At 47.0% G+C, this 17,236-nt stretch overlaps 1 protein-coding gene across 1 annotated transcript; it reads left to right on the top strand.

Moving 5' to 3' along the window:
- Positions 1-13,537: 13,537 nt before the first annotated feature.
- MEX3B (mex-3 RNA binding family member B) lies at positions 13,538-16,084 on the top strand (the record flags this gene model as incomplete). The annotated part of the gene is made up of 2 exons (XM_079700117.1): positions 13,538-13,805; positions 14,637-16,084. The coding sequence occupies 2 exons, from the start codon at positions 13,538-13,540 to the stop codon at positions 16,082-16,084; spliced, it is 1,716 nt and encodes a 571-aa protein (XP_079556243.1).
- Between the last annotated feature and the right edge of the window lie 1,152 nt (positions 16,085-17,236).

The following is a 17,236-nucleotide window of genomic DNA, read 5'->3' as shown; positions in this document are numbered from 1 at the left end:
ATCTCTTATCAGATATATGGTTTGCAAATATTTTCTTCCATTCTGTAGGTTGCTCTTTCGTTCTGTTGATGGTTTCCTTTGCTGTGCAGACATCTTACTTACGCTCTTGATGACTGTGCTGTTCATGTCATATCCATGATTTCATTGCCAAGACCAGATTAAAAAATGGGCAAATGACTTTAATAGACATTTCTCCAAAGAAGACATACAAGATGTTTAACATCACTAATCATCAGGGAAATGCAAATCAAAACCACAATAAGATATTACCTCATACCTGTTAGGATGGCTATTTTATTTGATTTTATTTTTTTTAATATCTTTATTGGAATATAATTGCTTTATAATATTATGTTAGTTTCTGCTGTACCACAAAGTGAATCAGCTATATGTATACATATATCCCCATATCCCCTCCCTCTTGAGCCTCCCTCCCACCCTCCTTATCCCACTCCTCTAGATCATCACAAAGCATCAAGCTGATCTTCCTGTGCTATGCAGCAGCTTCCCACTAGGATGGCTATTTTAAAACAAAACAAAGTGTTGACAAGTATGTGGAGAAATTGGAACCCTTGTATACTCCTGGTGGAAAGGTAAAGAAATAGAACTACCGTATGATCCAGCAATCCCACCTCTGGGTACATACCCCAGAGAATTGAAATCATACTTTCAAAGAGACATCTGTACTCCCACGTTCACTGCAGAATTATTCACTAATAGCTATGATGTGGAAACAACTCAAATGTCCATAGACAGACGAATGAATTTTTAAAATGTGGTATATACATACAATGAAATATTATTCAGCCTTAAAAAAAGGAAATCCTGCTAATGTGGATGAACTTGGAGGACATCATGCTAAGTGAAATAAGCCAGTCATAGAGGGGCAAACACTGCATGATTCCACTTATATGAGGTATTTAAAGTAGTCAAACTCTAGAAGCAGAGAGTAGAATGCTGATTACCATGGATGGGGTGAGGGTTAATGGGGACTTGCTGTTCAATGAGTATAAAGTTTCAGTTATGCAAGATGAATAAGTTCTAGATTTCTGCTGTCCACATAGCCTATAGTTAACAATATCGTAATGTGCACTTAAAAATTTGAGAAACTAGATCTCAGGTTGGTGTTCTTACCACACACACACAAAAGGGACACAAGAGAATTCTGGAGGTGATGGATACATCTATTACTTTTACTGTGGTGGTGGTTTCACGTTCATGGGTGTGCTGTGTGTCCAAACGCATCAACTTGTAAATGTGGAATATGTGCAGTTTTTTGGTATGTTGATTATACCTCCATAAAGCTGTTGAAAGAAAAAGAGAGTAAGGGAAAACTCTGGCTTTGGACAGCCCGGGTCTGCCTGTCACATGCCAGCTAAGGCTCAGTGCTCTTCAGGGCAAAAATGGAAAGCATGATGGTCTCTATTTCACTGGATTATTGAGATTATTAGAGTGGCTGGCATGATGCTGTTGTATACTAAGTGCTGCAAAAATGTTATAAAGAACAATTGATCCTGCTTTTGTCACTTTATACAGGAAAACATGTTCTTGTCTCATTTATTTCCGGGTCAGAGATTAAGTCCTCTATGGGATGAGAAGAAGACATATTCCCCTTTTTATAAACTCTCCTTACACCACGGTCCCTTCCTACATGGCACTTGTCACAGATGCAATTTTACAGAGTCGTGGGCCCTGCCCTGTGATTTCATGAATGCCACCTTCCTTCTAGACTGCATGCAGAGCTGGGGCAGGGCCCACGTCTCTCGCTGGTTCACCATTTTATTCCCATACCCCAGCCCGGTGCCCACAGGACGGGCACTCCAAGTATTTGCTGAAAGGATGGTGTCTCTACCAAAGCTTTACACACTCTTGGGTCTATTTCTGAGTTTCCTGTTTCAATGCATTGATACCACACTATTCTGTTTGTTTGTTCAGTGGAATAAAATGTGCTAATATCTGGTATTGTGAAGGCTACCCCTTATTCTGTTGGTTCTTCTGTGTTCTTTTAGGTGTACTTCTGAAAGACTTCCCCTCAAAAGCAGGTGTTTTAATTGGAATTATATAAAATTCTAATTATAAATGAATTTTTAAAGAATTAGCTTAATTAGAACATCTTCTCATCCATAGTTTCCATCTCTAGTCATCATTCTCCCATACATTTGTGATTTTATTGCTATATATATATGTATATATACATAGTACAGCAAATTGATTCAGTTACATATATATATATATATATATACATATATATATATATATATATGCTTTTTCAAATTCTTTTCCATTATAGGTTATTACAAAATACTGACTATAATTCCCTGTGCTACACAGTAGGTCCTTGTTACTTATCTATTTTATATACAGTAGTGTGTATCTGTTAATCTCAAATTCCTAATTTATCCCTCCCCCGTCTTTCCCCTTTGATAACCATAAGTTTGTTTTCTGTGCCTGTGAGTCTATTTCTGTTTTGCAGATGAGTTCATTTGTAATATTTTTTAGATTCCACGTATAAATGTTATCATATAATATTTGTCTTTCTCTGTCTGACTTACTTCACTTAGTATGATAATCTCTAGGCCCAACCATGTTGCTGCAAATGGCATTACTTCATTCTTTTTAATGGCTGAGTAACATTCCATTGTATATATGTACTCCATCTTCTTTATCCATTCATCTGTCGATGGACATTTAGGTTGCTTCTATGTCTTGGCTGTTGTAAATAGTGAACAGTTGCATTATATATTTTTACAATATCTGAGAACAAACTCTAATATTATTTATCTAATATTTTTGTTCAAATTGACTTCCTTCTAAGTGTACATACCAACTTTAGCTTCTTCCTTGCCTTGATATCAGTGAATTCTAAGGTTTGGTAAACTAAGATCTTATAATACAATTAAAATAAATATATAATAATTAAAACAAAGTAGACTCATCTGTGTACCTCCCAATGTCACTGCTGGTACCTCACATTTCGGGAAGCCCTGCTGTACATTATTTTGTCCCACAGTACAGTTTCTTAGTTTCTTTATATAAGCCTTTCCCTAAATAATTTCCACCATTAGGGTCACACTCAGAAAGTCCTTTTCCAAATTCAAAATTATAGAAACAGTGATTTCCTTTCAGTTCTTTTATGATTTCATTTTTCAAACTTAACTCCTCAACCCACCTGGAATTTATCCCATTGTATGTTGTGAGATTAAAAAAAAAATCAACCCAATGTAGTGCTTCTAAAAAGCCAGCTATCTCAGCATCATTTTTGGAATAATCTTTTCCCCCACTCATTTGCATTTCTACCCTTGTCATATGGTAAATACTTTTCAATTTGGGTTTGTTTCTAAATGTTTATGTCCATTGGAATTATCTAGCTCTCATCTGATGCCATTATATGCTGTTTTAATTTTTTACAGCTGCATAACATAGTTAAACACAAGAGAATGCAAGTGCTGCTCATTTTTTTTTTCAGAGTTTTTCTTATCAGCTATGCGAGCATCACCATGTGCCTCTGCAAGCATCATTCCTCACACCTAACATCAGCCCAGGGAGGCAGGTGCTATCACCATTTCTATTGTACAGATGAGGAAACTGAGCACGGGAAGAGGAGACATGCTCTCAAGGCCACAAAACTAGCAGGGCTGGAAGATCTCAAACCCAGGCAGTCTAGTTCCAGAGACCATGACCTTGACCCTTACAAGGTAAAATCCAACCTGAGAATCAACCTCTTTTCAAGAAGGAATATATTCTCCTCATATCTGTTATTACCAACTTGTTGGTATTTGCTTTATTTGGTTGTTTAATGTTTTTGTATGCTTTATTGTGTTTTGTTTTTTATTTCTTATTTATAATGCTTCCAGCTAGAGACTACTTTCTTTTTTTCCCCTGAGATGTGGAATTTACTTTATGACCTCTATTTTAATTCATTGGTTAGGTTCACTAGTGATTGTGCTTACTCAAAAGCACTCTTTCACTTGATTTCTTTGGTTGTCAGGGTTAGTGAATCTTCTTTATATGGCAGCATATACATTTTATTAAAGTGATAATGGTAGAATTTTAATAAATAAAATTGAAGATTTGTTTTATTAACGTAACATAATGGATTCTATTATTAGCTAAAATGTCAATAGCCCTGTTGACATAATTTTTATTGTTTTAACTGAAATGCATGGGAAAAATGCTTTTATTAGGAGGATAAATTAGATGATAGTTCAGAGTTCTTTGTGAGAATATCACAGCTGTATTTCATTAATTAGCATCTCGACTTTGGGGCTGATGTTTAACGTACACACACAAATTCTCTAGGTTATAGAAGTATTCCTTACTTTTAAAAAAAGTTATGAGAGCAGAGGCAAGGGACTCATGTAAAGTACTGAAACAGGCTTAAGAGCTTTTACTACTTTTTTCATTCTGTACTCTTATCACTTTTATAAAGGGTCTGACGAGAAAACCCTCATGTAGACTATGTCTACGTCCCACTGGCAAGAAAGACTATCCCACATTTGTTACCTATCTATGTAAGGACTAATATTCCTATTTTACTGATGAGAAAACTGAAGCTCAGAGACTAGGTGACTAGTTGAATGTCAACAGACCAACTGAAAAAAACTCAAAATTTCACCTCTGATTAAATTTACCTGTCTGCCCAGCCAGTGCATGAACCCTCTGTAGGTGTCTCCTGGTCCTCAGGCGTTTGTGAGAATCGTCTGGAAGTGGCCCACCCCACCCATCTGCCACTTAAGCAAGTTCTTATCCTATGCTAGTACCTTCCAGTAGCTTCTATCCTTGTTCACCCCACATAGTTTCACAGAACCCGCCGACCACTGAGTAGTTCTTTAAATATCAGAAAACCGTCCATTCCCTGCCTTGTCCCTTCCCACTTTTGATTTTTTTAAATCTCTGTTTACTGAGCACTTATGATAGTGAGACACTTTATCTTTTATTTTATTATTTTAACCTGTTTGTCTTTCTCAACTCTGAGGGATAAATATTGTTAGCCTGAAACTCTTCTTGTCCAAAGAGTCATAATTCCTTCAATTATTTCTCTTACATCAAGATTTTGAGGCTTTTCACTATCCTGGTTTGGCTTTTTCTGGACATACATCTATTTGAGAAGTTCGGCTGGAGTTTGGATTCTGGAGTGGCTGGATTCCAATCCTAGTTCCAACTCTTCTAGAAATGTGACCTTGAGAAAGTCAATTTCTATAATAGAATCGACAGTACATACTTTATGGGTGTGCTGTGAGAATTGATGACAAAGTATCCAGCTGTTTAGCACTGTGCCTGACTTGTATGATATACCAATACGGAGCACTCATTTTGTTTATTTATGGTATGGAAGTCCCTCTAAGAAGGTATAGCACCACTGTGATGACTGGAACCTTCACTGCCGGTGCATCACCTGTCTCTCCCGAGCAGGGTTGCATAGCTCCTTGAGACAGTGCCTTCACTAGGCAGTATTTAGTTCAGGGAAGAGAGGCTGGGGAGGAAAGGTGAGTGGCACTGCCTTTAGATCTTCCCCACCACTCCCCCTTTCTGATTCTTTACTACCCAGACTTGGGGAGCAATCGTAGAGTTCCTTTTAGGTTTGATACCAGCAGTTTTGACTGTAAGACTACTGCGAAGATGGCCCATAAAACATTGAAGGGGCTAACTAGGGGTCATACGAGATTTAGAACAGAGCATCTCACATTGGAAGTCAGGACTCTGGGTTGGGCAATTGACATTGGGTCAGATTATCTATTTCTGGCCCTCAGTTTGCTCATTGTCTAATGAAGGTTTTGGACCACACACTAGCACCTGAGATCTTAACATTCTTTTGTCAGTTTCATAGATTAGGGGTTCAACCTAAGACTCTGGGGAAAGAAGGGGATTCAACTGCAAAACAAAGTTTGAATTCCACTGATTTATTTCAGCTCCGCTCGGAAAGAAGAATTCCTTCTTTCTGGAGATCGGTGAGCTTCCAGGCTCTTTGAATTCCAGTATATCAGAGATTTTTAAATTACTTTCTCTTATTCTTATTCCTTTCTGATATTGTAGGATGGTTATTACTGATTATTGACTAAATGATGTTTAAATTTTAGAAGTCAAGCTACTTTTAAAAGCCCATTAATAAAATTTATGAAACTTTCCCCTTCCCTCTCACAATTCCAAAAGCTTCAATAAAAATAAATGAATAAATGTGTGCTAGGATTAGCTTAGTTTTTTTTTTTTTTTTTTTGCTTCTGTTTACAGCAGGGATGGGGTGCTTTCTATTTTATTAAGACCTTTAGCACTATTCAATTTTTAAATTAAGCATGCATTACTTAAAAAAATTAATTGAATAAAGATAAACTTGAAACATACAGAAAAATAAAATGAAAATAAAATTGTGACCCGCTACTTAAAGAATATTCATTGTCAAACTTTTTTTTTTTTTTTTGCGGTATGCGGTCCTCTCACTGTTGTGGCCTCTCCCGTTGTGGAGCACAGGCTCCGGACGCGCAGGCTCAGCGGCCATGGCTCACGGGCCTAGCCGCTCCGTGGCATGTGGGATCTTCCCGGACCAGGGCACGAACGCGTGTCCCCTGCATCGGCAGGTGGACTCTCAACCAGTGCGCCACCAGGGAAGCCCCCATTGTCAAATTTTGATGTATTTCTTTCTAGCCTATTCATTTGCTTTTTCTTTCTTTTTTTTTTTTTAACATCTTTATTGGAGTATAATTGCTTTACAATGGTGTGTCAGTTTCTGCTTTATAACAAAGTGAATCAGTTATACATATACATATATCCCTATATCTCTTCCCTCTTGCGTCTCCCTCCCTCCCACCCTCCCTATCCCACCCCTCTAGGTGGTCACAAAGCATGGAGCTGATCTCCCTGTGCTATGCGGCTGCTTCCCACTAGCTATCTATTTTACATTTGGTAGTGTATATATGTCCATGCCACTCTCTCACATTGTCACAGCTTACCCTTCCCCCTCCCCGTATCCTCAAGTCCATTCTCTAGTAGGTCTGCGTCTTTATTCCAGTCTTGCCCCTAGGTTCTTCATGACCATATTTTTGTTTGTTTTTTAGATTCCATATATATGTGTTAGCATACGGTGTTTGTTTTTCTCTTTCTGACTTACTTCACTCTGTATGACAGACTCTAGGTCCATCCACCTCACTGCAAATAACTCAATTTCGTTTCTTTTTATGGCTGAGTAATATTCCATTGTATATATGTGCCACATCTTCTTTATCCATTCATCTGTTGATGGACACTTGGGTTGCTTCCATGTCCTGGCTATTGTAAATAGAGCTGCAATGAACATTGTGTACATGACTCTTTTTGAATTATGGTTTTCTCAGGGTATATGCCCAGTAGTGGGATTGCTGGGTCGTATGGTAGTTCTATTGTTAGTTTTTTAAGGAACCTCCATACTGTTCTCCATAGTGGCTGTATCAATTTACATTCCCACCAACAGTGTAAGAGGGTTCCCTTTTCTCCATACCCTCTCCAGCATTTATTGTTTGTAGAATTTTTGATGATGGCCATTCTGACCAGTGTGAGATGATATCTCACTGTAGTTTTGATTTGCATTTCTCTAATGGTTAATGATGTTGAGCATTCTTTCATGTGTTTGTTGGCAATCTGTATATCTTCTTTGGAGAAATGTCTATTTAGGTCTTCTGCCCATTTTTGGATTGGGTTGTTTGTTTTTTTGATATTGAGCTGCATGGGCTGCTTGTAAATTTTGGAGATTAATCCTTTGTCAGTTGCTTTATTTGCAAATATTTTCTCCCATTCTGAGGGTTGTCTTTTCGTCTTGTTTATGGTTTTCTTTGCTGTGCAAAAGTTTTTAAGTTTCTTTAGGTTCAATTTGTTTATTTTTGTTTTTATTTCCATTTCTCTAGGAGTTGGGTCAAAAAGGATCTTGCTGTGATTTATGTCATAGAGTGTTCTATGTTTTCCTCTAAAAGTTTGATAGTGTCTGGCCTTACATTTAGGTCTTTAATCCATTTTGAGTTTATTTTTGTGTATGGTGTTAGGGAGTGTTCTAATTTCATTCTTTTACATGTAGCTGTCCAGTTTTCCCAGCACCACTTATTGAAAAGACTGTCTTTTCTCCATTGTATATTCTTGCCTCCTTTGTCATAGGTTAGGTGACCGTAGGTGTATAGGTTTATCTCTGGGCTTTCTATCCTGTTCCATTGATCTATATTTCTGTTTTTCTGCCAGTACCATACTGTCTTGATTACTGTAGCTTTGTAGTATAGTCTGAAGTCAGGGAGCTGATTCCTCCAGCTCCGTTTTTCTTTCTCAATATTGCTTTGGCTATTTGGGGTCTTCTGTGTTTCCATACATCATTTGCTTTTTCTAATGCTTATTGAGTGTTTAGTAACGCAGACACACACACACACACACACACACACAGACACACACACTCCTTATCTCCTTTTCTGTGTTCGTTCAACATAAGGAGAACATTTCCTATATTATTAAAATATTCTTAAAATATGTGTGTTCCATGTATTATATGTCACATACATGTTGATGATATAAAAACCACAGAACATCAGAAAAACAAAATGCTTTCAATTCCCCTCACACATGTGATTGTTACAGAAGCAGGGCTGGAAATATTTCCTCTCTGAGGAACCATGGCTCAGAGATGGGAAGGAACTTATGGTTGATTAAGATCACAGGCTCAAGTACCACTTACTAGCTTTAAGACCTTAGGTTCAAAAGTGGATCTAATATTTGAAGATCATTTTAGGGGTACTCCTTAAGGAAAAGAATAAATGTGCCTCTCCTTGGGCAAGTGACTTAACCTATTTTCATCTGTAAAATGGAGATAATAAAAGTATTGACCTCAGAGGTCAAGAGGATTAAATAAGATACTGCATTATAAAGCATTTGGTAAAACTGCCAGGCACATAATAAGTGTTTAATAAGTATTACCTGTGGTTATTGTTATTCAAAATCATGTAGTTGTGGCTGAAGTAATCTGAGCTGTTTCCCAGAGACTGTTATTCATCCACATACTTAAGAAAGTTACACCTCGAGCCTTCTCAATCTGGCTCACTCATTCATTTAATAAACATTAATTGAGTTCCTATGAGATATCATATGCTATGTTAGGCACTAGCCTCAATTAATGTCATCCTTTGAAAGTACAACTCAAATGTCCACATCTCTGGGAAGGCTTCCTGGGACCCTAGGCAGATTCACTACCCTCTGGGCACTTACCCCTGCTGGGAACTGGATTTGGACAAGACCGTGTTCAAGGGAAAGGCTTCCTCTGCCTTTTTCATTTCTGTAGCTTCAGCACTTTCCTCTGTGCCTTTAAAAAAGTATGTAGGTGCTCGATAATGTTGAATGAGTTGATTGAAAGTGTGCTTGTTTTCCCACGAGGATTTTAGTTTCTTTTGCCAGCTATTTAGTTTGCAAGAGGAAGCAAGCTGTGTGCAAAATAGTTTGGAGCCTCTGGAAACAAGAACAAGGTGGTCTTTTGCTAATCTTGGTTTGTTTTTACCTTTTCTTATTTATGACAACTGAACTTCTCTATTATCTTACCAGATCACATTCTGCAAGCTTCTCTCTTGTGCTAATAAAAAAAATAATATGGCTACATCGGGGACGTCCTTAGGGAACATGTCCTGTATGAGGAAAAGTAGTTAAGCTCTGGGGTCCTAAAGGCGCCTGGGAAAGTCTAACCAGAAACTTTGGGGTTGGGTGTATTATCTATTTAAAAACAGAACTGGACTTTGCAAGTTTTATGATGTCTTGGCTTATTCAAGCCATTAACTGTGAATTAAAATTTCCAGATCATTGGGCCTCCCTGGTGGCGCAGTGGTTGAGAGTCCGCCTGCCGATGCAGGGGATGCGGGTTCGTGCCCCAGTCCGGGAGGATCCCATATGCCGCGGAGCGGCTGGGCCCGTGAGCCATGGCCGCTGAGCCTGCGCGTCCGGAGCCTGTGCTCCGCAGCGGGAGAGGCCACAACAGTGAGAGGCCCGCGTACCGAAAAAAAAAAAATTTCCAGATCATTACTTTTATAATAGCGTTCAAGTGTCAGAAAATAACCCTGACCAGTCAGTACTGGATACAAGTAGATAAGAAGTGGCAGTGGGGAAAGCACCCACTTACCAGTACATCTGCTTAGGACTTTGCAACGTACAATGAGTCACCTTTTACTATCATTATCCATTTGCTAAACCACCCTCCACCCCGGAAGCAGATGGAAAGCAGGACACTACCTTCTTTTTGCAGGCAAGAAACACTGGGGCAGAGCTGGACTGGGAACCGGATCCATCAGCCATCTCAGCTCCTGCCACCACAATCATCCCCCTCCTACCCTCAGGAGGGGCTTTGATTTTGTGGGTGTCTTCAGAAAACCATGCTGACCTTTGTATAGGTTTAACTGAAGCATTCTGGTCCTTGGAGGGTGACCCGGGCTACATGGAAGGTCATGGGCACTCGCGATTGGCAGCTTTCCATCAATTCCTGTGGTCAGAGTTTTAGCTTATCCTTCATGGGGTGGGGGTGAGATGGGTGATTTCATTGAACATTTACACTTACAAGCAGGTAGAGCTCCTGTCTTCGTGATCTAGTAGGGAAGAGAGATATGAAACATGTCACTTACACAAAGTGTATTCACCTTCCTGGGAATGACCCAGGGACTCGGAAGTATCCAGTTCTCCAAACCAATTTCTGAATTGACCATCTGAAAGCTTAACACTGCAGGTAGGAGGGGGAGGATGTATGGCAGGCCTGGTCCCTAGCACAGGCAACCTTGGGAAGGAGGGCCCCCATTTACCTGGGTACAGGCCTCATCGGCTGTGAAAGCTGAAGAACAACTTTACCTTCATCATGTTTGTGATATGAAAAAAGAAACCTCAGTTGGTGCAATCCAGAGTCTATGAAGTCCCTAGAAACAGAGTTGAGAGGCCAAAGCTAGCCTGTTGTGTCCGCAAGATACAAATGCCAAGGACTCAGGAGGGCTTTTCCTGTCTGCCTCGGTGTTTACAGGCCCTTAGTGAGGGACTCCAGGCTGGGCCTTCTCTATGGCCGTCCCCAGCCAGGACCCTTTATTCCCAGCCCTCCATCTCGGCAGGAATCCTCAAGGGCACTCCCTCCTCATTCTCAAATTGGTAGGACTTGAGTCCATAAACCAGGTTAAAAAAAATACAAGAATTCTCTACTGGAGGTCTAGGCGGTGGCTCTCTCAGAAGACTCAGCACGCCCACCACCCCAATCCCTGCCCCCTCACCAAGCTTTCCCTTTGAAGAAAAACACACACCAGGAAGCTGATGTAAACATCCTGAGGAAATAACCACTGTAAGTGGCTTCTAAGTCTCATTTCCCTAAGGAAATAATCAGCACCTCTTTGCCAAGACAGCTCCAGGTGAGCAAGGAAGGAAAAACACGTTCGTTTTCTCAAAAGGCGTTTGCCTGACTGCCTGCAAAGCGCGCTCCCACCTATTGTCACATTTTATTCCCAGAACCCACGAGGTGGGGAGGGCTTGTATGGTTTCCCCTATTTTATGGATGAGAAACCAAGGCCCTGGGCGCTCCCTCACTCTTCCCTGGGTCACGCAGGGAGCACTTGGGGGAGCCGCTGTCTTCGAGTGCCGAGATCGCCCCGCGGCACCACGAGGATTCCCGAGCAAGCCTGTCTGCGGTTGCGGCCACATGGCCTCATTGTCCTCAGCAGGAGTCCCGCTGCGCCAACGTTGGCCGACTCCGCGAACCGCGGCCCCGGCCCCTCTGCGGAACGGCCCCGGCCAGGCGCAGGGTACCCGGCGAGCCAGGCGGCGCCCGGAACAAGGGAGGGGAGCGCGCGCCGGGACCCGGGGGCATCCGCCCGGGTCGGCGGCGGAGGGGGACTCGGGCGGAGAGGGATCGAGTGGCGGGCCCGGCGGGCAGCGTGCCCCGTTCCGGCCCGCCCCTCAAAGCCTCCTTTCTTCTCTCTAGCGCTCGGAGGCGGCCCCCGGGAGATCCGGGAGGGGGCGCAGCTCGCCGTCCCTGCCGGCCGGTCCCGTCGCACCCTCCCTCCGACGCCACCCCCACCCCGAGAAATGCACAAAGAGCGGCCGGGAGGCAAGCGCACACCTCCCGTTTGGGCGGGGCTGAGGGAGGAGCCGGCGCGCTCCGCCGCGCCCCGCCGCGCCCGCCTTAAAGTGACCGCCCGCTCTTCGCGCGCACTGCGCAGGCCCGACCGTGGGGCGGGGAGGACCCTGAGAGCAGCGGGCGCGCACGCCCGCACCGCCCGCTGGAGGTATGGCCGGCGTCCCAGCGGTGCCGGCGCGGCGCTCGTGCGCGTATCAGCGCCCGCGGGGTCTCAGCTGGCGCGCGTGGCATGTGCCGGACCCCAGCGCGGTGCGTTCCGGAGGTCGCCGGAGGCGGAGCCGGCCAGGTCCGCGCTGCAACCGGTTTCTGGCTTTCTGATCCGCAGTTTTGGGGCCAGTTGGGCGAAGTGTTGCCCAAGGGGACAGAATTGCGGGCGCGCGCGCACGAGCGGCGATGCGGCCGGGCGTTTGCCTTTGTGTCTCCTGCGCTCCCGTGCAGGTGGGCAGCCCGCGCCGGGGGCCACTTTGCCAGTGCGCACCAGGACCTCGAGACATGCCTTTCGTGTCCGAGGGCTCGGACCGCCTTTTGGGCAGACAATAGACGCTTCTCCCAGTGGCATCTTTGGTTCTAGGGGTGGCTTATTTGGGGGACACTAACGGGACTTTCTAAGGACCAGTCTCTTAGAGCCGGGCCCCTGGCATCAGAGTTGGGCGCGTTTCCTTTTCTCAGTCTGGCGAGGGAGGAGACCTGGGGACAGTGACCGTCCTCGGCTGATAGGTGCAGGCAAGTGTCCCGAGCCTGCCGGTCCCGCATTAGACAACAAAGAGAGGCGTTAGCGGCGGCGGGGGAGGGGCGCGGCCGGGAGGAGGACGGGGCGGGCTGCGGCGAGCGCGGCGGTTGGGGGGGCGCTCGCTCTCCGCTCGCTCAGCCTGCGGCCTCCGCCCGCCCCCGGCCCGGCGCGCGCCAATCGCCTCCCCCAGCGATAGTGTCAGTAGCATTGTAGAGTCAGCTCCCGCCGGTGACGTTGCGCCTCCCTCGTCCCCCTCTGGAGCCGTCTGGCTGCAGAGGCTCAGTCAAGAGGCGGGGAGGAGAGGAGGAAAAAGCGCTGAGTGAGGGCTGGCGGGCGGGCGGGCGGGAGGGAGTGGAGGAGCCGGGGAGGGGCTCCTTAAAGAAACGCTGCTGTCGCTCGCCTGCTCGCTTCTCGCTCGGCATTGTGGCCAGCCAGCCGGGCACTTGGGGGGCACGCGCGGCCGCCGCTCGAGCTCTGCCCCCACCCCACCCGCCAGCAGATCTGGGGTGGGGACCCAGGCGGGGGCTCCCGCAGCCACTGCCCGGCGTGGACCACAAGGAGCGACCCACTCTTCCCGGCGCCGAGAAAGGAGCAACGGAGCCCTCTGCAGCCGGCCGGCCTCTCCGCCCCTGACCACTCGCTTCCCGGCTGCCTTTGTGGCCGCAGTTTCTCGCCGCCGAGCAGAGGGCCGGCGGGGGCGCGGTGCGCACGGCCGAGCGATGCCCAGCTCGCTGTTTGCAGAGCTGGAGCGCAACGGCAGCGGCGGCGGCGGGGGAGGCGGCGGCGGCGGCGGCAGCGGCGGGGGAGAGACCCTGGATGACCAAAGAGCCCTGCAGCTCGCGCTCGACCAGCTCTCCCTGCTGGGGCTGGACAGTGACGAGGGCGCGTCTCTGTACGACAGCGAGCCGAGGAAGAAGAGCGTGAACATGACCGAGTGCGTGCCGGTGCCCAGTTCCGAGCATGTCGCCGAGATCGTGGGGCGGCAAGGTGGGTCCGGCAGGGATGGGCAGCTGGAGGTGAGAGGGTTTCGGGCCACCGCCCCGCGGGGAAGGCGGGAGAGGAATCGAGATCCGCGGCGCCGGGGAGCCTTGGGGAGGGAGGAAGAGCCGCGCGAAGGGCCGGCGCCCCAGACAAAGAAAGTGCAGGCAGGCTGTCTCCCAGAGCCGCGCCGCGGCCACGGCGGGATGCACTTTCTCCTGCGAAAATCACTGCCTTCTCCCTAGCGCCCCCCACCCTGCCCACCCCGGGAAATAGAATTTAAATATAAGATGCTTGGGGGAGGGGGCCTTTGATCGGTCCTTTGGGAGGGGGGAGGAGGAGGAGTGAGCATCGGATGGGAGGAGGATTCTGGATTTCTGCAAAGCGGAATGGAGCCCAGAGGAGGAACAATGGGTCCCGGGACTGCCCCCCATTCCCACCAGTACCCCCCGCGCTAGAGGATCTCGGCCTTCGGTAATCTTCCCCGAACCCCTTTGCCTCGTCTTCGGGGCGGACGGCGGCGCGTCCCGCTGGATCCCAGCGGCATCTCCCCAGCTGACTTTTTCTGGGATTCTCGGGTTTGGCTCGGGACGACTGCAGTCACTGGGGGAGGGCTGGGCAGCCAACAGACTGTTCCTCGAGCGCCTCGCGGGTGGAACCCGCTTTCCAGCCCGTGGAGCGGCCCAGGGTCTGTGAGGGAGCCGCCCCCTTTCCGCCCATCGCGCGTTCTGCCTTCCCGCTGCCCCGTACGCGGGCAGTCCCAGATCCCCGCGGTTACCCCGGGGTAATGGGCGTGTCTGTCTCTCTCTCCCACTCCCTCCCCTGCACTCTGGCTCCCAGGTTGTAAAATCAAAGCACTGCGGGCGAAGACCAACACTTATATCAAGACCCCGGTTCGTGGGGAGGAGCCTGTCTTTGTTGTGACGGGCAGGAAGGAGGATGTGGCCATGGCTCGGAGGGAGATCATCTCTGCCGCCGAGCACTTCTCCATGATCCGCGCCTCGCGGAATAAGAACACGGCGCTCAACGGCGCAGTGCCCGGGCCGCCTAACCTGCCGGGGCAGACCACCATCCAGGTGCGGGTGCCCTACCGCGTGGTGGGGCTCGTGGTGGGGCCCAAGGGCGCCACGATCAAGCGCATCCAGCAGCAGACGCACACGTACATCGTGACGCCCAGCCGCGACAAGGAGCCGGTGTTCGAGGTGACCGGCATGCCTGAGAACGTGGACCGAGCTCGCGAGGAGATCGAGGCGCACATCGCCCTGCGCACTGGCGGCATCATTGAGCTCACAGATGAGAACGACTTCCACGCCAATGGCACGGATGTGGGCTTTGATCTGCATCATGGGTCCGGCGGGTCCGGCCCAGGCAGCCTCTGGAGCAAGCCCACCCCCAGCATCACGCCCACTCCGGGCCGCAAGCCCTTCTCTAGTTATCGCAACGACAGCTCCAGCTCGCTTGGCAGCGCCTCCACAGACTCTTACTTCGGCGGGGGGACCAGCGGCAGTGCAGCTGCCACCCCGCGCCTGGCGGACTATAGTCCCCCCAGCCCCGCGCTCAGCTTTGCTCACAATGGAAACAACAACAATGGTAATGGATACACCTACACGGCGGGGGAAGCTTCTGTGCCTTCCCCTGACGGCTGTCCTGAGCTACAGCCCACCTTCGACCCGGCTCCCGCCCCACCGCCTGGGGCTCCACTTCTCTGGGCCCAGTTTGAGAGGTCCCCGGGAGGCGGACCTGCAGCTCCCGTGTCCTCTTCCTGCTCTTCCTCTGCATCTTCGTCTGCTTCGTCTTCCTCTGTGGTCTTTCCCGGGGGCGGCGCCAGCGCGCCCTCCAACGCCAACCTGGGGCTGTTGGTGCACCGTCGGCTGCACCCGGGCACCAGCTGCCCCCGTTTGTCCCCGCCCTTGCACATGGCTCCGGGGGCGGGCGAGCACCACCTGGCTCGCCGGGTGCGCAGCGACCCGGGTGGAGGGGGCCTGGCCTACGCCGCCTATGCCAACGGCCTGGGGGCGCAGCTGCCGGGCCTGCAGCCGTCGGACACATCCGGCTCCTCGTCCTCGTCCAGCTCCTCCTCCAGCTCTTCATCCTCCTCCTCTGGGTTGCGGCGTAAGGGCAGCCGTGACTGCTCCGTGTGCTTTGAGAGCGAAGTAATCGCCGCACTGGTGCCCTGCGGCCACAACCTCTTTTGCATGGAGTGCGCCAACCGCATCTGTGAGAAGAGTGAGCCTGAATGCCCGGTCTGCCACACCGCGGTCACTCAGGCCATCCGCATCTTTTCTTGAAGGCGGCGCGCACCACGCGGGGGATGGAGAACCCGCTTCCCTCCATCCTCACTCCCCAGCGCCTCTTTGCCTACTTGGTGCCCCACCTTCTCCTCCCCGCCTCCCTGCTCACACTCTGAGATCCGAAGAGGAGCTTGGAAAGCTGTAATATCCGCTCATTTTTTAAATTTCAATTTTTAAACAAAGGAACTTGCCAGGATATCTGCATCAAGAGTACTGTAGCCTGGGAAACCTCCGAACCACCTTAAATGCATGCTCTATAAATAATAGGAACGGCGACATTCTAGTAATGATAGTTTTTACACTGTACTTAATAGGAAGCTTCCAAAAGAAGAAAGCCCCACAAGTTTTCCATTTTCTTAAAGTAGGAAAAAATGAACAATAATTATTATGATGAAGATGATAATAATAGTGCTATGGGATGTGTGGACTGTTTTAGTGTGTTCCCCTTTGTGGCTGGGTTCCTACGATGCTTATTATAGAACACAGTGGATCCTTTTTGAATGTTCGTGGAAGGGCCAGGAGTTCCTGTGAAACCAGGATACTGCAGCTTTATTAAAGTTAAAGAAACTGTAACATATCTCTTATATATTAAAAAACGTTTAAAAGTTTTAAAGAGAAATTGCATTAATACAGATTGAAGTATTTTATTCTTTTTTGACTTGAAAAATTATATTTCATATTGCAAAGATGTTTACAAGTATTTTAATTTAAGTTCAGTGAACTTTTTTGTAGCTGGGTTAAATCTTTTTATTTTAGTATGGCCTTATGGCAAAGAACACTGTATTATTTTAATAATCACACAATTGTGACGGAACTACAAACCATAAAATGTGTAATGTTTTGAACAGTATTCTGTTGGGATGGAGATTTTATAGGTTCAGACAAATCTTCTAGATCTGCTTCACCCAGCATATTTTCTATTCAGTGATATAAAGCATATTTTATTCTATATTATTACAAAAAACGGAAATGTATAAACATGTCAAAAGGAACTGTTGATGCTTTCTAACATTTGTATAAATAGAATTCAGTGCAAGTTACAAAAATTCTGTTGCACCACTATAGTTTTAGTATTTCTATTTTAATACATTTGTTTACCACTTGTTTATGTATATGTAGGTGATGTTACTTGAGCTTAAATGTACTTTA

The sequence above is a fragment of the Hyperoodon ampullatus genome (assembly GCF_949752795.1).
Source record: "Hyperoodon ampullatus genome assembly, chromosome: 3".
NCBI lineage: Eukaryota > Metazoa > Chordata > Mammalia > Artiodactyla > Ziphiidae > Hyperoodon > Hyperoodon ampullatus.
This window is presented reverse-complemented; position numbering and strand designations above follow the sequence as displayed.